The sequence below is a fragment of the Kryptolebias marmoratus genome, linkage group LG12 (assembly GCF_001649575.2).
Source record: "Kryptolebias marmoratus isolate JLee-2015 linkage group LG12, ASM164957v2, whole genome shotgun sequence".
NCBI lineage: Eukaryota > Metazoa > Chordata > Actinopteri > Cyprinodontiformes > Rivulidae > Kryptolebias > Kryptolebias marmoratus.
The window spans coordinates 17902907-17925588 of record NC_051441.1 but is presented as its reverse complement, the minus strand read 5'-3'; the positions used below and the strand labels follow the sequence as shown (position 1 = coordinate 17925588).

The window sequence follows — 22682 nt, the reverse complement described above, 5'->3', positions numbered from 1 at the left end:
GTTCTTTCCAGGCGTTCCATGTCTAACTTTTTTCTCTCTCTTATTTGCAGTTTCTTCCCTAAGAAAGGACTTCGTAACTTATCAGATCTTTGTAACTTATCAGATCTTTGTAACTTATCAAAATCTAAATAAATGTGATTTTCTGTCTGATTTGTTTATAATTTTGCTAATCTTTGTAATTTTTATTTATTTATTTATTGGAATCTGGAACAAACAAGCTCTCTACAATATACAATACTGTGTTTACCCATATACATAATCATGTTAAGTAAATGTGACAGAATTATAATAATGTATTAGTTTTTGGTTTCCATCCCACAGCGGTGTTTCGTTGCTGTATATGCAGTACCTGCATCGGCCTGCGGTTGTGTGGGAGGCGCTGTAGAGTCCACTGAGTGGCAGAGGGGGGGTTGAAGAAAAAAACTGACTGGTAGGTCGCTCTTTGTTTCTGGCGACAAGAAAAACCAAGAGACGCTGCGAACAGGCGAAAACCCAAATACCAGGTTTCATCGCCTCTGTAAGTTGTAATTTCCTAACTTACCAGACTTGCTCTTAGTTTTTTCTTTCTTTTTATTAGATAAACGTGGTTAAGTAGGGTTTTTGTCTTAGAAAAGACGAGACGGATGTTCCAGTAGCGCTGCTGCAGCGCGGTAGAGCGTAATGAATGAAAGTAGGTTTTGGACTGAGCGGAGCGGTGAGCCAAGAAGGGTACGGGAGGCGCGATGGATCAATCAGCTCCCAAGATGAGTGATGCTCAGACCTCTCACATGTCGCCGCATCGCACCAAACGTTTCGCAAAAAGCACCGTTTTTCTGCCTAACCGGCCTGTCTGCCACGGCATGGCAGGCTAGGCTAGCTCAGTTAGCTCGCTAGCATGCTAACCCCTAAACAAATGATATTAGTTCAGTTTTTTACTTCTTGGACCGGAGTCGCTTTGTTCTTTTCGGCTTTATTCCACTTTTACCGTGATTTACAAGTGAAAAACATGTCAATTGAGTTCCAACGAACCGGTGTTACACTGAGTAAGTGTAGGACTTTAGACAATGGGTTTTAATCGTCTCACTGTAACCTTATCTACAAAAGCCGGCTAGGCCAGGCTAATGCTAGCAGAACAGGCTAATGCAGCTGAAAACAGTTCACAAAACTTGTTATAAAATTTAAAGTCACTTCAGCTTCTTTCTTTAGATTCGCATGTTTCTGGTACATGTCTGAGTATTTTACAGAGAATTCAATGTTTTATTTTTATTTTGAATAAGGCCTCTAGTGTGGTGTGTATATTTTGTGCTCATCGTTGTTTTGTCTTATAAATTTTAAATGTGAGCTAAAAACATATTTTAACATCACCTCAGCCCCTGCCTTGACATTTAAAATCTCATTTGCACTGTAAGCCTTTATCCTATATTTACAAAAACAATCTTCTTTGTGTGTGTCAGAAAGGCTTAAGTGTGTGTGTAACTATTATCAACTATTATCTTTTTTGTTTGTTTCTATAACCACACAATGGCATCAGATGTAGATTGAAACATCTTATTGTTTAGATAATTTAAAAGTTGATTATTGTGTAAAAAGTTTGTTTTTTGATTCAGACTTCTCAAAAATAAACAATTTGATTCTATATTGTGTGATATGTACATTTAACATCTTTAAATTTTACATTGTTAGACTGACAAAATGCTTTTTTTACGGTAATGTAAAAAGGTATCTTAGTTTGGAAATACTCTGGTTATTATATCTTTAAAGAAACTGCACACTAACTCATAAAAATAAAATACAATGTCTGCACAACCAGTAAAGTATTTATTAAGCTTCATTAGTAATAATATGATGACAATCATTAGAAACATATCTTTATCTTAATTTTTTTCCTCTTGTTCTTTCTTTAGGGGAACTTGCTGCTGCCACACGTTCCCAGTCTCTCCTGAGAGATGTCCACTCCCGACCCCCCGATGGGAGGGACACCTCGGCCCGGTCCCTCCCCGGGCCCAGGGCCATCTCCAGGAGGCATGATGGGCCCCAGCCCCGGTCCCTCGCCAGGCTCGACCCACAGCATGATGGGGCCCAGTCCGGGACCTCCAGGATCTGGACACCCCCACCCTCCACAGGGACCCTCAGGATATCCTCAGGACAACATGCACCAGATGCACAAAGTAAAACTGATTTTTAAATAATTTCTTTAACTTTTCCCAACGTTATTTATTTATGTAGTTCAGTTTTTGGCAAAATTCTTTTTTTTATGTTTGTATTAGATTTAAGACTGAGAAATTGTTATATTATTCATCAGTGTACAAATGAATTTTTACTTTCTTGCTTATTAATTAGTTTTGCTTTGTTGCAATTCAAATCTTTTCTCGAGTTATTTCAAAATTGTGGACTTCAAACAGAGGTGAATAAATCTTCAGTAAAAAAAATTAAGAGCCTGTATTAATGATTACTTTATGACTTTGAACAGCCTATGGACTCCATGCATGAGAAGGGAATGCCTGATGACCCTCGCTACGGACAAATGAAAGGAATGGGCATGAGACCAGGGGGACACAGTGGTATGGGACCCCCTCCAAGTCCAATGGATCAACACTCCCAAGGTAAAACATCTCCCAATGTGTTAGAAATTCACATCCAGATTGGGTAAATTGAGCGTGTTCATTTAAATAACTTGTGATAGCATAGTGTGTAAATGTGAATTTTCATGTGGCGTACGTACTTGTTGATGAAAGTTTAGAATGAAAGTTTTTTTTTTATCCCTGAAGACCTGCACGCACAGGAGGCAAACAATTCAGCCAGTATGTCTGTGTGAACCCATCCAGCCGGTTTCTCCTCCTCTTGTTCATTCAGCAGCAAAAGCTGACAGCAGGCAGATCAACAGGAAGTGGGCGGGGTTACCGGGCCTCTTTCGCACAACAAGAGCAGCTGCATCAACAAAACCAAACATGTAGTTAATCACGAAAAAGGAAAGACTGAAACGGAGATGATGTTCACAATTGGCATGCTCATTTGGCTATAAAAATGTTTTATTACGATACATAAATTCTTTTTATTTCCCTCCTTTTTCATTTATTTATTTTTTTAACTTGACACTGGGCTCATATCAACATAAAAAATGATAGACAAAGCATCTTTGTCAACTCACACTGATCAACACTCAAGCAAAAATAACCCAATTTTCTGGCGCTGCCATGTTCTATTTTTGCAGCCAGAGTCTGTGCAGTTGGTATGTGGGGCTGTAAGCCCCGCCTACTTCCCCTACACACAGTCAGTGGGTTTATAGGCATCAAACTAAATTAAAACTAAATGTATTAGGAAAAAGAATATTAGAACATTCTGCAGCAATGTAAAAACTATGTAAATCAACAGATACAATTATCTGAAGTGTAGTTTTATTTTTTAGTCCCATTTGTTTACGTGGACTTGAACTTGTGCAGCAACCAGTCACGATGGGGCCACTGGTCCCATTTTGGCTTCACCTTATATGTTGATGGTTCATATGCAGTTTTAAAATGTATAGAATTTGTATTCAATATTTAACAGATTTGATTAAGTATAGAAATGGAAAATAAGAGTCCAAAAAGACACTTTTGTTTCAAAAACATTCTATTTTCTGGAAAAAAAAAATCTAAAATTCTTAAAATAGTTCTCTACTGTGCAGAGTGCTTTTCAAATTCTTCATATAAAAAGTGAAAACTCCAAAAAGGAAAACCATTAAAGGCAGGCTGATTAAAAGCCTGACCAGTTAGTCTGCTAATATTTTCCACTTTTTAGGAGCCACAGTTATCAGATATGCCTGATTTAAAATTTGGAATCTCTTCTCTCAATTAGCATACTCACTGAACTATAAAAATGTTTTATTACAGGACAAACAAAATCTGACATTCTTGAAACAGACCATCATCCAACTGATCCAAATTTACTGTAAATGTTTCTACTAAAATATTTAAAAAAAAGTTTAACAATTGCTTGAAAAATCAGAAAGTTTGTATCTGGAAAAGTATAATTTTTTTTTAAACTAGAAAATGTAGAAGAACCCTGTTGACATGTCTGACATGATTCTTCTGCACTTGTTGCTAGGTTACCCATCTCCATTGGGAGGTTCAGAACACGCCCCCAGCCCTGTCCCGGCCAACGGTCCTCCCTCCGGCCCGGGGGCAGGTCCTATGGAGGTCAGTGGGGACCCAAATCAGGGTATGGGCCAACCAAACCGTGGCGGTCCTCAGGGTCCAGGTGGACCACCAGTTCAAGGAGGTGGGCCAGTTGGAGCTGGTGGACCCACGCCTTTTAACCAGAACCAGCTGCACCAACTCAGGGCCCAGATTATGGCTTATAAGATGCTGGCACGCAATCAGGCCCTTCCAGATCACCTGCAGATGGCCGTGCAGGGGAAGAGGCCCATGCCCAATATGCCGCCCTCCGCAGGACCTGGAGGCGGCCCGCCTGCTGGACCAGGACCAGCTCCAGCCAATTACAACAGACCACATGGTGAGATAAGAAACATCAGCAAGGGGGAGTTTTAAACAAAACAAACACAGAAAAGCAAAATCTTTGACCGTTAAAACTGATATTTCTGTTTTGATTTAAGAAAAACCTTTACTGATTATGTCATTCTTTTGCTTTAGGTATGGTAGGTCCCAATATGGCGCCTCCTGGACCTGCAGGAGCTCCTCCTGGTATGCAAGGCCAGCATGCCAACGGGCCTCCCAAATCATGGCCTGAAGGTAAAATATTGATTACTCCAATAACCCAAGAAATATGTGATTTTTATGGTAATGAGGAAAAAAAAATACAAATATTTATTTTTATTTTTTTTTTTTTGTAGGACCAATGGTGAACGCTGCTGCCCCGTCCAACCCTCCTCAGAAGTTGATTCCCCCTCAGCCCACCGGCAGACCCTCCCCTGCGCCACCCTCTGTGCCTCCAGCTGCCTCCCCAGTAATGCCCCCTCAGACGCAGTCCCCGGGGCAGCCTGCACAGCTGCCTCCCATGATGCTGCACCAGAAGCAGAACCGCATAACGCCTATCCAAAAACCCCGCGGGCTGGACCCAGTGGAGATCCTCCAAGAGCGAGAATACAGGTGATTAACGATCGTCGGTTTCCCCACCATATATTAAAATATATATAAAAAATAAATGTAATTATTGCACAAGCAACAAAGCAGAGGTCCTAAAATGGAACCTTGTGGAATGCCTATTTTGTATTTTTTAAAGGTTGAGTTCATCCTAATAAACATTGTTCTTTATTTTTTTAAATATTAACTGAATCTGTTTTAAGCTTTTTAGGAGGAATTTAAGGAATTTTAATTGTTTGATCCTTTATTTAACAACTACAAAATAAATTGTATTCAGTGTTTTCTTTAGTTTCCTTAATTGTCTTTTGAAAACAGAAACACTAGCTGATGATGTGTGTTTTTCAGGCTACAAGCTCGCATTGTTCACCGCGTCCAGGAGCTGGAAAACCTGCCGGGTTCGCTAGCTGTCGACCTGCGCACCAAGGCCTCCATCGAGCTCAAAGCTCTGAGGCTGCTCAACTTCCAGAGACAGGTAACGGTTCAGTGATCCCCGGTTTGAGAGCTGTCATTGTTGTTTTTCTGAATGGAATAAACACGGAGGCATTCTTTCGTCCTTGCAGCTGCGTCAGGAGGTGGTGGCTTGCATGCGTCGTGACACCGCTTTGGAAACTGCCCTGAACGCTAAAGCCTACAAGCGCAGCAAACGTCAGTCTCTACGTGAGGCTCGCATCACTGAGAAACTTGAAAAACAACAAAAGATCGAGCAAGAGCGCAAACGTCGGCAGAAACACCAGGTACGGAGTTACTGTGGGTGCAGGATAATGGTGATATCAGTGTTAGTAACTTTTTTTTTTTCACTTGAAAACCTTTATTTTGACAGTAACTGTCTAACATTTGCTTTGACAAGATCGGTGTGGCAGAAAACACTTCAAAAAGCTTAGATTGTGTCCTCCTCTTTACAGGAATACCTCAACAGCATCCTGCAGCACGCCAAGGACTTTAAGGAATACCACCGCTCCATCACAGCGAAGATCCAGAAGGCCACCAAAGCGGTCGCCACCTATCATGCAAACACGGAGCGCGAGCAGAAGAAGGAGAACGAGCGGATTGAAAAGGAGAGGATGCGGAGGCTGATGGTGAGACTTTTATCTAAGTTTGTTCTGGAGACCAAAAAAATGTAAAAATCTGCATAAATTGGTTAATATAAAACAAGATTAATAGCTGATGATTAGAGCTCATTGTGAATCTTTTTCCAGGCTGAAGATGAAGAAGGTTATCGTAAACTTATCGACCAGAAGAAAGACAAGCGTCTGGCCTACCTGCTCCAGCAGACGGACGAATATGTGGCCAACCTCACAGAGTTGGTGCGTGCCCACAAAGCTGCTCAAGCTCTCAAAGAGAAGAAGAAGAAGAAGAAAAAGAAGGTAAATAGATTTTATTTGCTGCTATATAACGTTTTTTTTTAATTTGTCAGTATTTTTAAGTCTAACTATCAATATATTCTTACTTTTAGAAGCCAGAGACTGTAGAGGGTAATGCTCCTGCTATGGGACCTGATGGAGAGGTGAGTTTCAAAGAAGGAAATCATTATCTTTAATCCTGTAAAGCAGCTATTTCCTTTAACAGACAGTGATTCTTGTTTGGTTTCCTCTGACAGCCTTTAGATGAGACCAGCCAAATGAGTGACCTTCCTGTCAAAGTCATCCACGTGGACAGTGGAAAGATCCTGACGGGCGTCGAAGCACCTAAAGCCGGCCAGCTGGAGGCGTGGCTTGAAATGAACCCAGGGTGAGTGTCACGGCTTCTCAGCTTCCGGGCAAAACAGCTAACTTTAATCAAAATTTAAGTTTGTGTAGATCATATACGGTTATAATTCTGATAGTAATTTAGGGAACAGTCATATGGTGTTAAAGCCGGATACATGGTTGTTGGGAGAACAAAATGTTTTTATCTTTGTCATAAATTGCTTCTATTTGTGTGTTGTTGTCTTTTTAGGTACGAGGTAGCACCACGTTCAGACAGTGAAGACAGCGGTTCAGATGAAGAAGAGGAGGAGGAGGAGGTATGTATTGCATCTCAATAGGTTAATTTCTACTACAGAATTTTTTTTCAGGAACCAGGGTTTTGTTTTTGTTTTCTTTTTTTACCGCCTTCTGTTTTGACTACATGAACCGGAGCTGAAACATTACTTAGGTAGAAAATTAAGGCTCCGGCGTTCTCCATTAGACGTCAAGAAGTCGGTTGCAAAACGTTTGTTTTCATCATCTTTCATCGTCCACGAGACACTCGGATCAGAACTCCCTGGAAGCTCCTCCTGCAGCATTAAAACAAATTTCTTCCCTCTGGCTTCTTAGCTCTCCTGTCCTTGTACAGACTTTTGCTTCCCTTACTGCGACCAGATGTGTTTATCAAACAGAATGGGACAGTACACGCTGTTTGACGATGCACAATAATAAGTGGACAAAGGGGGCGTGTCGCGGGGCTGCCTGGCCGAGGCTCGCTTCCTCCTGGCAACCACAGCCAGGAAGAGCCGCCTGGGTCTCCGTGGTCTTTTTAAGTTCGTAGGTTTATAAGTTTTGCTAACGGCTCGACCAGCTGCTTCTCAGCGGAGCAGTAGAAGCAAAATGACTCCATTAAAGCTCACCGGCTTTTCCACATAAACACGCCCACAACGACTTCTGACCAATCACACAACACTTGGTGCAAACCCCTGTGAGAAGCGGCAAACGAAGCTGCTACGAGAACAAAATGATGTAATTTTCGTCACGCAACCACATGACTGAGAGCCGACTTCGTGACTTCTCATGGAGGATGGCAACAGCTTTACCCCAGAAAATGGGGAGGTAGTATTCCTGGAAGTACGTTGAACCTTCGGGTTGGTGTGTGGATGAGGCAGTGATTGTATTTGATTGGTTGAGTATTCCCAGCATTCCCAACAAGTCCATTAGGAATGTGCATAATAAAGAACATTCCTAATGGATGTATGTGTGATTGAGGTTCCATTACAGCGGCTTTATTTGCTTATTTTTTAAAGATCTTTTCATGCTAGATGTGTTTTAAAAGCTTGCAGTGATTTTATTTATGATTTAGAGAGTAACCACTGTGAAAGAATCAGAAGTCGGTTAACTGCTGTTTTCCTGACTGGAGTCCCCTCTTTTCTCGCTTCCCTGCATCAACCTAAAACATTACCACAGAGTTTGAAGCAATTCTTACATTTAAAAAAAAAAAAAATTTTTGTTGATTTTTACAATTTTCCTGTCACATTTCGGAAGCTGCCATCTTACCAGCCGTGACACACATCAGCAGAGTTAATCGGCCTGAAATATATATGTATGTATATAACCAGAAACAGAACAGACCACTTCAGTTTTGATTTGTGTTGTCAGGAGGACGGGGAGGAGCAGCCTCAGCCCACTTCAGCTCCATCTGAGGAGAAGAAGAAGATCCCAGACCCTGACAGCGAAGACGTCTCAGAAGTGGATGTCCAACACATTATCGAGTAAACTAACCATTTGATGTCCAGCTTCTGCTTCATAACTATCCACGGTTCAGTCACTGAGCTCCTATGAATGTTTTCTCACCGTTTTGTTTCGTCCACCAGACACGCCAAGCAGGATGTAGATGATGAGTACGGCAGTGCAAGTTTCAACCGAGGCCTGCAGTCCTACTACGCTGTAGCTCACGCTGTCACTGAGAAAGTGGATAAACAGTCCTCACTGATGGTCAACGGGCAGCTCAAGCAATACCAGGTAACCACTCGCGACAGAGAAGCATTCAGAATAAAACTAAAGGTTTGATTTGTGCGAACCGGAGCTAACTTTACCCGTTTGCCGCTCAGATTAAAGGCCTGGAGTGGCTGGTGTCACTTTACAACAACAACTTGAATGGGATCCTGGCTGATGAGATGGGTCTGGGAAAAACCATCCAAACCATCGGCCTCATCACTTACCTCATGGAGTTAAAGCGCATCAACGGGCCCTTCCTCATCATCGTACCGCTCTCGTAAGTCTCGAGCGTGACCTCCTCTGTCCGTGCTCTGTGTTCAGAGAACTCACAGGGTAGAAAAACTTTCAGCCAAACCCGTCTTTTGTTTTCAGGACTTTATCAAACTGGGTGTATGAGTTTGATAAATGGGCTCCGTCTGTTGTGAAGGTCTCCTACAAGGTAAGAGTGACTTTCTCATACAGTCATGAGAAAACGAAAGTCTACCCTCCGTGTGTTCTATGGGTTCATGAAATGACACCAAAATATCAAAGTAGTTTTCTCTCATGTGGTTGTGGAGGAATTTGATGCACTTTTCTTTACAATGTTGCTTCAGTTCAATGAGGTTTGCAGATATTTTGCTCTGATCTTTTAAGATTCCACATCTGGATCCGTCATTGCAACACCTTTAATATTTAGTTTTTATTTTCAGTCATTCTGTCGTAGGTTTGCTGCTGTCTTCTGGTTCATTGTTCCGCTTCACGACCCACTTTGGTCCAAGCTACAGCTGTTAGACAGATGGTCTCACGTTTGACTCTAGAGTCCTTTGGTCTACAGAGGAGTTCAGGGTCGACTCAAAGACTGCAAGAAGCCCAGGTCCTGTGGCTGCAGAACGAGCCTCATCATTCCTCCACCACCATACTGACATGAGTTACCTCTTACCTCCTTTGGAGGCAGCAAGAGTGAGCTTAGTTTTTCACACAGCTCTTTCCACTTTTTTGTCTAATAATGACATGGTGGAACGGGTTGTTTGTTGATTTTGTTCCGTTTTCTTTTTACATTTGAGTTTAGATTTGAATCGTTTAGATTCCAACAAAGACCAGATCATTTTTATTACGTCCTGATCTGTAAACTAAAATCAAGAGAGGGCAGACTTTCTTTTTCCCGTGATATAAACTACGAGTGTTTCGCTCATATTGTGTCGTCGTCACAGCAAATTAAGTTTGAAGTGTCTATTATTATTATTATTATTATTTATTTACTTAGTGAGAATAAATCGTTTTGGTTCTCAGCGTATTCTAAAATGTAATTCTGTTGGATTTCAGGGATCTCCAGCTGCTCGTCGTGCATTTGTTCCAATTTTACGAAGCGGCAAGTTCAACGTTCTGCTCACCACATACGAGTACATTATTAAAGATAAACAAGTGTTGGCGAAGGTAACAAGAGTCTCATCTGTTTGACTTCGAACACAGAGTGTGTTGTTGATTTCAAGTCATCATGAACACTCTCTTAATTTACATCATCTTCTTCCCAAAGATCCGTTGGAAGTACATGATAGTGGACGAGGGGCACCGTATGAAGAACCACCACTGTAAGCTGACTCAGGTCTTGAACACGCACTACTTGGCCCCGCGGCGCTTGCTGCTCACAGGAACGCCGCTGCAGAACAAGCTGCCCGAGCTCTGGGCGCTGCTCAACTTCCTGCTGCCCACCATCTTCAAGAGCTGCAGCACCTTCGAGCAGTGGTTCAACGCTCCCTTCGCCATGACCGGAGAAAAGGTGAGCTGGAGTCACGGAGACAACACCGACTCACTAATTAGACCTTTCAACCGTTCGGATATTCTAACTTTTTTTTTTTGTTTTGTTTTGAACTCAAGGTCGACCTGAATGAAGAAGAAACCATCCTGATCATTCGCCGTTTACACAAAGTGCTTCGACCATTCTTGCTGCGCAGACTCAAGAAGGAGGTGGAGGCCCAGCTGCCAGAGAAGGTTAAACTGGTTTTAAATATTTGTAAAATGTTTCCTGAAGATTACAGTACTTCCTGGTGTTATGACATAAATGTTGAAGGTATAAGTCAGTGTTTCCAAACTAGTTTTTTAAATGTAAAAACTTGACCTGTGATTACATTTTAAAAGAGAAGTAATTTTTTTCTGACATTTTTACATCATTATGAAAACTTTCCTTTTAAAGCTTTAATCATTTTGGTTGAAATGCACAGATTGCATCATATGTTAGCAGCTGACCCATTTGGATCAGTGCATACATTTCCTATCAAATAATAACAGCGTTTGTGGCACTGCTGACCCTTTTGTTGTCTTTAGGTGGAGTACGTGATCAAGTGCGACATGTCGGCCCTGCAGAGGGTGCTGTACAGGCACATGCAGGCTAAAGGAGTCCTGCTAACAGATGGATCAGAAAAAGACAAAAAGGTATCAATATGATGTTGTTTTCAACTAAATCATTAGGGGGGGAAATGGATGATATTTGTTATTTCAATTTCTTTTTTCACTTTTACGTTTTTCAGGGTAAAGGAGGCACCAAGACTTTGATGAACACCATCATGCAGCTGAGGAAGATCTGCAACCACCCCTACATGTTCCAGCACATCGAAGTATGAATAATGACGTCAATAAATATTTTCCTACATAAAATAGAAGTATTTACTATTACCGTACTTCAAAGAAATTTAAAATAATGCCAATTTTCTGTCATTAATTTTGTTGCCAGGAGTCCTTTTCTGAGCATCTTGGTTATTCTGGTGGAATTGTGACAGGGTGCGTACATCTTAAAATGACTTCTCTTGTATATAAATCTACAATCCGAATATTTGTAGTGGTCTTCTTGATGTTCTCCCTTTTCTCTCCTCAGCCCAGACCTGTTTCGCGCTTCCGGAAAGTTTGAGCTGCTGGATCGTATCCTGCCCAAGCTGAGAGCCACCAAACACAAAGTGCTGCTTTTCTGTCAGATGACTTCCCTCATGACCATCATGGAGGACTACTTTGCTTACCGCAATTTCAAGTACCTACGTCTGGACGGTGAGACAATTTGAATAATGCGCAATAAATAATTGGTCTTTTGTAAAAACTTTACACACTTATCTTTTTTTTTTCCTCCTCCCATAGGAACCACCAAAGCAGAGGACCGTGGCATGCTGCTGAAGACATTCAATGACCCGGCCTCTGAGTACTTCGTGTTCCTGCTCAGCACCAGGGCAGGAGGTCTCGGCCTGAATCTGCAGTCTGCTGATACTGTCGTCATCTTTGACAGCGACTGGAACCCTCATCAGGTGCTGTACAAGTTCAGAAAAATACAGAGTTAGAGCTGGATGATTTGGTTTGTGATGCCTAAAGCACGAGTTAAGATGAGTGTTTCTTCTGCTGTCAGGTTTGATAAATCCCACCTTGTACATGCTCATATTTTACATCAGACCGTAGCTCTGCTCGAGGCTCGTTTGGCTGCTGAACACAAACATGAACCACCAAGCTACAGATACTGTGTTGACTGCGATACCAACCCCCTTTGCTCATTCGTACAGGACCTGCAGGCTCAGGACAGAGCCCATCGGATTGGTCAGCAGAACGAGGTGCGCGTGCTCCGCCTCTGCACCGTCAACAGCGTGGAGGAGAAGATCCTGGCTGCAGCCAAGTACAAGCTGAACGTGGACCAGAAGGTCATCCAGGCGGGCATGTTCGACCAGAAGTCTTCGGGCTGCGAGCGCCGGGCCTTCTTACAGGCCATTCTGGAGCACGAGGAGCAGGATGAGGTGGGGGGCTGGAGGCAGCATCTAACTTATTCTTTGTGCAAGTGAATGCCAATAATTCTGAAACTTTGCTCATGAATCTGTGATCATCCTATTCTGTTGGCAGGAGGAAGACGAGGTGCCTGACGATGAGACCGTCAATCAGATGATTGCCAGAAGTGAAGAAGAGTTTGAACTGTTCATGGTTGGTCTCATTTTTAAAATGGATGATACTGATACTTATCATTGATAACTTGAGAATCTGACTCTCATCTCCGTTCTTTTTTGTACCAGCGTATGGACCTCGACAGACGCCGCGAAGAAGCCCGCAACCCTAAGAGGAAACCTCGCCTGATGGAGGAAGACGATATGCCTAGCTGGATTTTGAAAGATGACGCTGAGGTTGAGAGGCTCACTTGCGAAGAGGAGGAGGAGAAAATGTTCGGCAGGGGGTCCCGTCAGAGGAAGGAGGTGGACTACAGCGACTCGCTGACTGAGAAGCAGTGGCTCAAGGTGAGATGAGGACTGAACTATCATTAGAGTACAACTTTAACTCTAAGATGAGTGTTTGACTGATTTTTTTTTTTTTTTTTTTTCTCTTCACCACAGGCCATAGAAGAAGGTAATCTGGAGGACATAGAGGAGGAAGTTCGTCACAAAAAGACAACCAGAAAACGAAAGCGAGACCGAGACCATGATGGCCCTTCCACGCCCGGCTCCAGCAGCGGCCGCGGACGAGACAAGGACGACGACAGGAAGAAAGCAAAGAAACGCGGCCGTCCACCTGCCGAGAAGCTCTCTCCCAACCCCCCATCCCTCACTAAGAAGATGAAGAAGATTGTAGATGCTGTTGTAAAATATAAGGATGGGTAAGATTACCAAAACGATCATAAACAGAATGAACAAAACAACTGTACTGCTCAGCTGTAACATTATGATTACAAGGACAATGTGGAGGTTTCACTATGTTTGCCAAAACAACCCTGATGTGTTGAGATCAGTCGTTATCTGAAGGTTGTACTGTCTGGCACCAAGCCATTTGTAGCCTGTAAGTGTTTTATGTCACAAAGTGGAGTTTCTGTGCAGTGTACTTGTTTGTGTAGCACCTCCTTGAGATGATCTGTTTCACTGAGATTTGAGAGGCCAAGTCAGCAACGCAGACTTATGCTTCTCAACATGACAGGGTGTGTTATAAAAGAGACCACTGTCCATTAGGGGTGGTGGGGTAAAATCTGGTTTTAGATGCATTAGATGATTCTGAATCAGTTTACAAATGTCCAAAATCAATTTTGTTAAGTGATCTTTGCTGCCATTTTAGGAGAGTCTGTTTGTCCTAGTAGAGTTACTGTAGTTTCCTGTTGCACTAAAGCTGTGTTTCACATCTTTCATCTTTTCCTCACTGAGCCCTTAAGAATATGTCTGTAAATAATGGTTATAGTTATCATGATTTTTTTTTAGTAATGACTTGGAAACTTTGATTTGTGTCATTTCCAATGACAACACAATGCCCAGTGTCATGGTGTTTTTAAAGTTGTTAACGTCTATGCTAGTTGTTGATCATCAGCCTGCGATTTATATATAAATCAGTGTGTATTTATCTAAAATAAGACAGTCATTTAAGTTTCAAGTTAACTGAAATACATTGATCATCATTTTATAATCCCATCGCAGCCTTCTGCATCATAATCGAATCATGAGGCGCCTAAAGATCCACCCCCTGCTGCTCATACGGACCATGAATGAGTTAACTTTGTCGGCAGCAGTGTTTATGGAGCTGGGACGTGTCACAGTGACACTTTGAAGGGCAGAATGATCCAGAGATTTCCAACAGGACATTTCTGTTTTTATATTGCATCCTGGTACCATGTCCATGCCATGATGAATTAAAAAAAAAGGTTATTAAAGCAGACGTTATTCTGATCCAGTTCTGCTCACATAACTAACATATGATCACCATGACTGATCTGAAAATACACATCTTTGTGCAAAACAAACAATGTTCTGACAACTTTCTATCAGAACCAGCTTTAACTTTTTTTTTTTAGCTAAATGAGCTACATTAAATCTTCTGTTTCATCAGCCGGTATGGGCCAGCCTTCACTCCCCATGTGCATCAGCTATTCTTGGTCAACCCTGAGCTTATTCCTTTTTGTATGTTCTGACCATAAATGCTGGAGGTGTGGAAATGATCCAATCCACCTGTCCAGCCTGCGCAGTTTATACTTTGTCAAAGTTGCTTAAATCCTTCAATTTGTCTTTCTAACACACCAACTTCAAAGACAGACGAGTCACTTCCTGTCTGATTTTTATCCTTCTTATCACCAGGAGCTGTCGTATCGAACTAAATAATGTTTTTATTTCACCTGTCGGTCTTGTTTCTGCAGTAACGGTCGGCAGCTGAGCGAGGTCTTCATCCAGCTGCCCTCTCGCAAGGAGCTGCCCGAGTACTACGAGCTCATCCGCAAGCCAGTGGACTTCAGGAAGATCAAGGTAGAGAGAAAAACTGATCTCCTGTCTTTACATCTTATTATTTTTGTTCTACGTCTTAACTGGTGACTTTTTTCAGGAGAGGATCCGCAGCCACAAATACCGCAGCCTGAACGACCTGGAGAAGGATGTGATGTTGCTCTGTCAGAATGCCCAGACTTTTAATTTGGAGGGCTCTCTGGTGAGTGGATCCTTTTCGACAAAGTTTGGAATAACTTAAACAGGAGAGGGGGGGGTGTTGTCTTTATAAAATCCTACTTCATGTAAAAACTTTCAGATCTACGAGGACTCCATCGTGCTCCAGTCCGTCTTCACCAGTGTGCGGCAGAAGATCGAGAAGGACGACGAAAGCGAGGGAGAGGAGAGTGAGGAAGAGGAGGAGGAGGTCGACGAAGGCTCGGAGTCTGAATGTGAGTGTCAGAAATCGGCAGGAGCTCACTTGTATCAGCAGAAGTTCTGACATCGCAGCGTTTTTTTAAATGCCTGGCTTCCCGACAGCTCGTTCGGTGAAGGTGAAGATCAAACTGAGCCGGAAAGAGAAGGGGGAGCGAGGGGGCAAAGGTCAGAGACGGCGGGGCCGCGGCTCCCGGGCTAAACCTGTGGTCAGTGACGACGACAGCGAGGATGAACAGGAGGAGGTGAGACAGTGGATTCTTATACTAAAAAAAACACCTTTGTAGTTGGTGGAAGGTTTTCTAATGTTGGAAAATACAAAGCTTACATTGAATATAATTAATAATGGAGTTTCTTTTTGTTTGACGCAGGAGCGTTCAGCCAGTGGCAGCGAGGACGATTGAAGGGATCCGTCTGTCATCGGACCAACAGCCTCAGAGCTCCTGACTTCATGTAACTAGATACAGCAGGGAGACAGACAGTGGGAAGGACTAGTTTTAGCTAGATGAGCTGATTTTTAGTGAGACGGTTGTCTTATCATTAAAGTATACCATTTAATTAAAAAAAAAAAAAAAAAAGAAAGCAGTGATCCATCTTTTTCATATTTAAATCATTTCTCATTTTAAATAGTGTGTCTCTGCTTATTTTGCTTTCTCTTCTAAGTGGAACTTTGACAGAGTCTAAATTCTTCTGGACTGATCGTGGACCATCAAAACAGCTGGGGGTTTTTTTGTTTTATTTTTAAAGCGGTATGGATTTATACCTTGAGACGAGCGTTTCTGGAAATCCCTTCTGAATGCATGTCGTTGTGTCTTCATTGTTATCTCTGTTTAATTTAATGACTAAAAACGGGACCACGGTACATCCCGCCCTGCAGCCCCTCCCCCTCAGGTCACATATGTAAAAGGGGAGGGAGGGTTAGGACCTTTTTCTCGTGTCAGTCACTGGATTCCATACAGTACAATAAAATCATCTCACGATTCATTTTTGTCGTCTTGAATGTTTTTGCTCCAAAGTGGAATTTAATGAGGTTAACTTACATCTGCAGCAAAGTTAAAATTATTTTTCACACATTTTACTGCTGTTATCAACAAATCCTAGCAGTGGCTAAAAAGGGCTGGACTGGAGGACAGGACGGGAGCAACGGAGGCTGGGGTCTGGACCCCAGATGAAGGCTGTAAAATGCCCCTGAGACAGTCCAGCTCATAAAAGCAGGATGAAAGATTCAGGCAGGCAAAGCATACATGGAATGCCATAAAAAAGTAGCTGGAATAGTGTACAGGAACATTACCAAGTATGGACTGGAAGTCCCACAGTCAAAGTGGGAGACTCCATCGAAGGTGGTGGAGAATGGCACGGCTAAGATGCTGTGGGACTTCCAGATCCAGACTGACAAACACGTGATGACAAACCAACCGGACATTGTGGTGATAGATAAGATACAGAAGAAAGCAGGGGTGATAGATGTAGCAGTCCCAGGTGACTGTAACATCAGGAAGAAGCATGAGAAGCTGAAGAAATCCCAAGGGCTGAAAGAGGAAATAGAGAAGTTGTGAAGACTCGAGGCCTCATTGGTGCCAGTGGTCATCGGAGCACTCGGTGCTGTGACCCCCCAAAACTGGAAGAGTGGCTCCAACAGATCCCAGGAACCACCTCAGAGATCTCTGTCCAGAAGAGCGCAGTCCTAGGAACAGATAAGATACTGAAGAGAACCGTAAAGCTCCCAGGCCTCTGGTAGAGGACCCGAGCTCGAAGTGAAAGTGGAACCGCCCGTGGGGAACAAAGAGGGCGAGATGGGAGTTTTTATTGCTCTCAACAGATTCCAGACCGTATAATTAGGAAATAATGAATTAGAATGCATTTAAGTCCAGAATACAGAGTGATGAGGTCGATCCTTCCCTCTCCACCTGTACCTGCTCCATCTGTACACTAGATGGTGCTCTGAGAACAGACAGTGCATAAATAAACAACAGCAGCAGACGTATTAATCATGAGTCAGTCATGATTTTTTATTATTGCTGGTCTGATTTTATTTAATTCAACTTGAAGTGGACCAACATTGTTTTTATCTGAAAAAAAAATTAATAATTTCTTTAAATTAGCACCATATCTGTCAAAGAGCAATCATTTTATTTCCGTTTGGTTGCCCTCCGTTGTTGTTCTGTCTGCTACTTTTCAAGCAAATCCAGCTTCTTTTTACAACTCTGATTTCAGAGACAGTTGCTGGGAAAGCTGAATATATCATTCTGACGACCAAAGCTAATGATTTCAAGCCTTTTTAGACTCAGCAAACGTTTCAGTTCCCCCCTCATGCATTTTAGATGAAAGTAATGTCTTGATGGAAGAGAACCCACCCCCCACCAGCCCACCACCATCTGGAGGATCAGCAAAGAATGGAGACGATCGCTCAGAGCTCATTCTTTTAGATCCAAAGCCCTTTAGATCCAAAACCAGGCCTAAAGCAAATCTTATGTATTCCTCTTTTGATTACATGTAAACATAAAACCATGCAAACCTGTGTGACTACTTTCTATATTTGAGAACATTTAAAAATTTTATAATAATAAAACATACAGTTAAATTTTGACAAATTATTAGGATGAAATTTTGGTCAGTTTGTTGAATATCAAATTGTGGCTTAATAATTTTCCTCCAATATGGCAAAAACCTTCATTTACTTCGACTTTCACTGAGCGTTTTTATTCAAATCAAACCTTTAAGTTCCAAAGTTATTCAGATGGCATATTCTTGCAGAACATCTTACTTGTAATATTGTGAGTTGTTTTTGCTCTCCTTCAGCCGCTTTCCTTAAATGTGCCACAAAATGTCCATTGTCCAGGTTGATTTCAGAGAAAGAGCACACTGTGTGGCTGGGAACGATTCAGACTCAACTCCGTGTTCTGGCTGCAACTCAGACAACCAGCAGGATTTGGACATTTGTTGTCCTTGGTGACCAGGCTAACTAGTGTTACCAACACAAGTTGTTAGCAATGGATTTATCTGCCTTCTGTGCATACATACTGTAGCAACATGTTGTACACGTACATGTTGTATTGACAAAAGTTAAACAAACAAAAAAAAGGTTATTATTGAATCTTTCACAACTTTTCATGTGCAAGTCAGCCATGTTGAATGCTTACTCAAATTGCATCAGTCAGCCACAACACTAATAGCTTTACCTGACCGGTAAATTAAAAATCACCGCTCAAAGGGGTCTCAGTTACCCCGCATGACTCGGAGGACCTCACCTCATTTTGTATCGCAGGGATTTTGAACATAATTTAAAGATTTGTGCAGCAAAAATGTCCCTCAAACAGTTAGAGTCTTAACAGATATCTGAAGCCCGTCTCAATTTAGTTTTTACCATTTTAGAGCACCACAGCTGTGTATTTTTGTCAATATGTATGCTAACTCCAAGAGAATTTGGGCAAATGTGTTGTTCACCGTGATTCTAAGTGAAAATCTGTGTATTTTCCAGCATTTTGTGTCTCTTGTGCAGGGGTCATATCACAGCTCTTGGAAAACATGTTCAGCTACGATTGGGAGGAACATGAAATGAAAAAAAAAAAAAAAATCAGTTTGAGCCATCAGGGCCTGCTTTGTGAGAAGTGACTGTCGTAACGGCTGTGGGAACACGAATACTGGAAGAACCAGAAACTGTTGACAGTCTGTGACGAGGAGATTAAAGCTGTGCGCTCCGTAAAAGGGCCTATTAGTTGTAGTAATGGGGTTTGGCCAAGTCTGACAAGTTAATGACACTAAGTGGAACTCACTTGCATCATGTTCTTGTCAAAGGGGCATTAGAAATAACTGCCTTCCAACGTTTTGTCTAATCTGTTCAATTGGCGTCTATTAAAGGATGACAGAGAGCAAAGAGATAAAAAAGTACAGTGCGGGTTTTAGGACAGAAAACAGATGTCTCCGCTGGACATTAAAGATTAACTTGTCCAAAAAATCAAGTTTATCTGAGGCTGAAAAGTTCCTTGTTAGCGTTTCCTAAATGCAGCCCAGTGTACAGTGAGGGGGTCAGCTGGGGTACAAAGAAGGAAGTAGTGTCATTCTCAAGCAATGGAGCAGGTGCAACAGGACATAAAAGACTCTATTCAATCAACCGTCCATCCATTTTCTTCCAATCATCCATGGTTGGGTTACAGAGGCAACAGGTCCAGGAGGGAAACCCCGGCACTCCTCTCCCCAGCGACACTGTCCTGCTCCTCCTGGGGGATCCCAAGGTGTTCCCAGGCCAGAAAGGATACAGAATCCCTCCGCAAGTCCTGGGTCTGCCCTTGAATCTACTTCCAATGGGCTCAGAAAACCTTCAGCAAGAGGCTCCCAGGTGGCATCCTAATCAGATGCCCGAACCACCTCAGCTGACTCGTTTCGACGTGGAGGAGTAGTGGCCCTGGATGACGAAGCTCCTGACTTTATTTCTAAGGCTAAATCCAGACACCTTACAGAAAAAGCTAATTTCAAATGCTTGTATTTTGTTCTTTAATTTGTGATCCAAATTCCATGATCCTACAGGAGAGCTGGAGCAATGGACCAGGAAATTGAGAACTTCACCTTTTGGCTCAGCTCCTTCTTCACTACGGCAGTACTGAAGCAGCGCCTTCAGTACTGCAGGCAGACCAGTCCTGCCCTGAGCCTTTATTTTAAAACAAAACCAGTCTGCATGACCAGAGTACTCCTGAGTACTGCAATTTGTATGCTGGTTACTTTGTATTTCTGCATTTTTTGTCACTTTGTATTCAGACCTTTCAGGGTTAGGGTTGACATCCAATGATTTAAAGTAATAAAAAAAATCAATTTGTCTGGTTAGAATTTTGTTAAGACAAGGGTTAAAATCACTGGACAATGCCAATAAATAAATAATTAACTATTAATAATTAAGAACAAAGCTAACAATCCAAAAATGGAGATTATTTTAAGGTTAGATAAGAATTTAAATTTAGATAGGACTAGTGGTAGGATGGAATAAATAAACATATGCATTGGGAAGTGTGTGTTTCCAAATGGTGATGTGTGTGTACAACATGGAGGTACTAGGAGACACTAAGGCGTGTTGCAAAGCTGATTTGTTCACATCATAATAAAACATGAGCTATAGCGGTTCTCTAATGTTATCTATTGTACATAGATTAACGAAAAAAGGCTGTTTTTGTGGTTACAGCTAGAAAAGAGGAGTGACTGTTAATGATTGATGAGGGAAATGACAGATAATTGTTTGAGATATCTTCAGAACCCAGTGTTTGTCACATCCATAAAGAGCAGATAACACTGTTTTTTTACACTACATAATGAATAATTGTCTAAACCCAGGTCATTTGAAAATACTTACATTACTATTTTGATTTTCTGTGTCCCCTCTCAAATGGATGCACCCCATTTCCAGTTTTAGCTCCTGTGAGACTGAGCTACAGCTCTGAAACGCAAGCCGTGGTAAACAGAGGCCGGCGATGACTGTGAGAATACCTCACGGCGTCAGATTGGTCCATAATTTGTGTCCTTCGTACAGTTTTCTTTTTTGAGTTGCTTTTAGACTGAATGTCACACGTGTTAAAATGGGGACTGTGTGGGAAGGCTCAGGTTATCTGTCTGTACAACATGATTTGTGACAGGAACTAAGTCAGCGTATATATATATATATATATATATATATATATAAAAGCTGAGGATCACAAAACATCTCTAATGTTTGCTCCTCAATTAAAGCACACTTAGCCCAGAGTTGCTCCTAGTTTTATCTTTATTTGTGTTTTATCTGTGCTCATCCACTCATTCTAAACTACCTCGTGGGTCCAAACAAGCTTTTAGCTTAAAAAAAAAAGGGCAATAACGTAGTTTTTATGAGAGGCGGCAAATCTCATTTCAGGCAGTGGTGAGATGCAGATAAAAGCCAATTAAGATAAAGGCTGCAATAATTACTCTGCAGCCTGTTTTCAGTGATGAGAACGTTTCATCACCTGTTTGGCTGGATGCCAATATTTTAAATGAAAAATAAAATGCTGTGAAAAAAAAACGTTTGTGGCATTACATGGCACGCAGCTTGCAATCTTGGCACTTATACTCAAGCACAAATCACTTGTACTCCTAATACCAATAGCAGGATTATATTACTCAGTTGATGAACATGAATGACAGCGAAATGGCAGCACTATCAGTAGCACCAAAATGGAAACTACTTAACACTAGTTATGAGCCTAAATGATTGTAACATGACACAAATGGATAAACAAATCATAAACAATGCTACAGCTTTACTTTTGAACCAGTAGTTTTGTGGTCACTGTAACAAAACCAGTCTGATTTGTTCATTTTGTTGATGTCCTGCACAACGCTACAGCTGACAGTCTCTTTTGTTGCTGCTTAAATATAAAACTACTGTTGCTTTAAGTCGCAGTGTTATCTGAAACCCCTCTTCCTGCACTATTGTTGGTGAAATGATTAATTTTTCAACGCTGTTTCCCCCCAAAATGGAAACCATTTTGCCTAGCTCGTCAACATTAGCTTAAAAGCAGGACCGTGACCACAGACCACAGGGGGATTTATGTCTATTTATGCCAAGGCCAATCCAATGAAAAAAAAGAAGAAAATTTCCTCTTTTTTATACAAAAAAACAGCTAATGCTAATAATTCAATTAAATTATCTTAATAAATTATTTCAATAATGCTTGACTGTGTTTGAGTTTGAATCTTACATTTTATGTGAACTACAACTGTATATTATAGAATAAATACATTGAATATTGTTTGGCTTTTATAAATCTTTTTCAGATCTTTCAATGAGAGTTGTTTATGTAAATATAGACATTAACTATTTATGTAATACAACAGAAGACTGGTTTTATTATAGGGAACTGTCAAGGTAAATGACAACAAACAAATGAACATGTTTCCATGTCTTTCACAAGGTATGTTAAATCAGGTTACCTGTTTGTACTTTTGTACAACAAACCTGCATTAATTTGATTTGTAAATGTTAATATATTTATGTTACACTGCATATTAACTCTGACAGTTCACAGTTTTACAGGTTTCCAAGTGTTTTTTAAATTGCAGCAAACCTACAGACTGTTCAAGCCTCCCTTATTATAGATAAATCTGTTTTCTATAAGCTTTTCCGACATGTTTTATGGTTGCTGACAGGAATATCAGTGACCACTCAGCCCAGGCTGCTGGTCTGTTCGTGTGTTTTGGATTTATTTGGACCTCACCTCCAAGAACCGGAGCTCATGCGGGCTCGTGGAGTTTTTTTCCCCTCCCCTGAAAGGGTTAAACTCGTAGTAAAATTGGCCCCGCCCCTCGGTCGTCGAGGGTGTGCGCCTCAGAAATCACACCATCCTCAGACCCCGCCCACGCCG

The 22682-nt window shown here is 41.7% G+C and overlaps 1 protein-coding gene across 2 annotated transcripts; it reads left to right on the top strand.

The window, feature by feature from the left end:
* The first annotated feature begins 1 nt into the window (after position 1).
* Positions 2-16305, top strand: smarca4a (SWI/SNF related, matrix associated, actin dependent regulator of chromatin, subfamily a, member 4a). 2 transcript variants are annotated; one of them, XM_017416726.3, is made up of 34 exons: positions 2-517; positions 1884-2147; positions 2450-2582; positions 4063-4470; positions 4608-4706; positions 4808-5063; positions 5403-5529; positions 5618-5791; positions 5960-6133; positions 6254-6421; positions 6511-6561; positions 6655-6785; positions 6993-7059; positions 8387-8496; positions 8599-8746; positions 8836-8999; positions 9095-9161; positions 10025-10135; positions 10236-10478; positions 10577-10690; positions 11024-11131; positions 11227-11313; positions 11430-11476; positions 11571-11737; positions 11825-11988; positions 12238-12465; positions 12569-12646; positions 12736-12954; positions 13051-13310; positions 14826-14931; positions 15008-15109; positions 15206-15338; positions 15427-15566; positions 15693-16305. In XM_017416726.3, exons 2-34 carry the CDS (start codon positions 1926-1928, stop codon positions 15723-15725), a joined length of 4839 nt encoding a protein of 1612 aa, XP_017272215.1. In that variant the 5' UTR covers positions 2-517; positions 1884-1925; the 3' UTR covers positions 15726-16305. The 2 variants fall into 2 exon arrangements, with proteins under 2 accessions (XP_017272215.1, XP_024861790.1); XM_025006022.2 differs by having other exon boundaries at positions 8384-8496.
* The last annotated feature ends 6377 nt before the right edge of the window (positions 16306-22682 follow it).

Coding starts and splice junctions, on each gene's coding strand:
- smarca4a (XM_025006022.2), top strand. CDS start 1,926: ATGTCCACTCCCGACCCCCCGATGGGAGGGACACCTCGGCCCGGTCCC. Junction 10,479..10,576: donor TCGCCATGACCGGAGAAAAG/GTGAGCTGGAGT, acceptor TTTGAACTCAAG/GTCGACCTGAATGAAGAAGA. Junction 14,932..15,007: donor TGGACTTCAGGAAGATCAAG/GTAGAGAGAAAA, acceptor GACTTTTTTCAG/GAGAGGATCCGCAGCCACAA.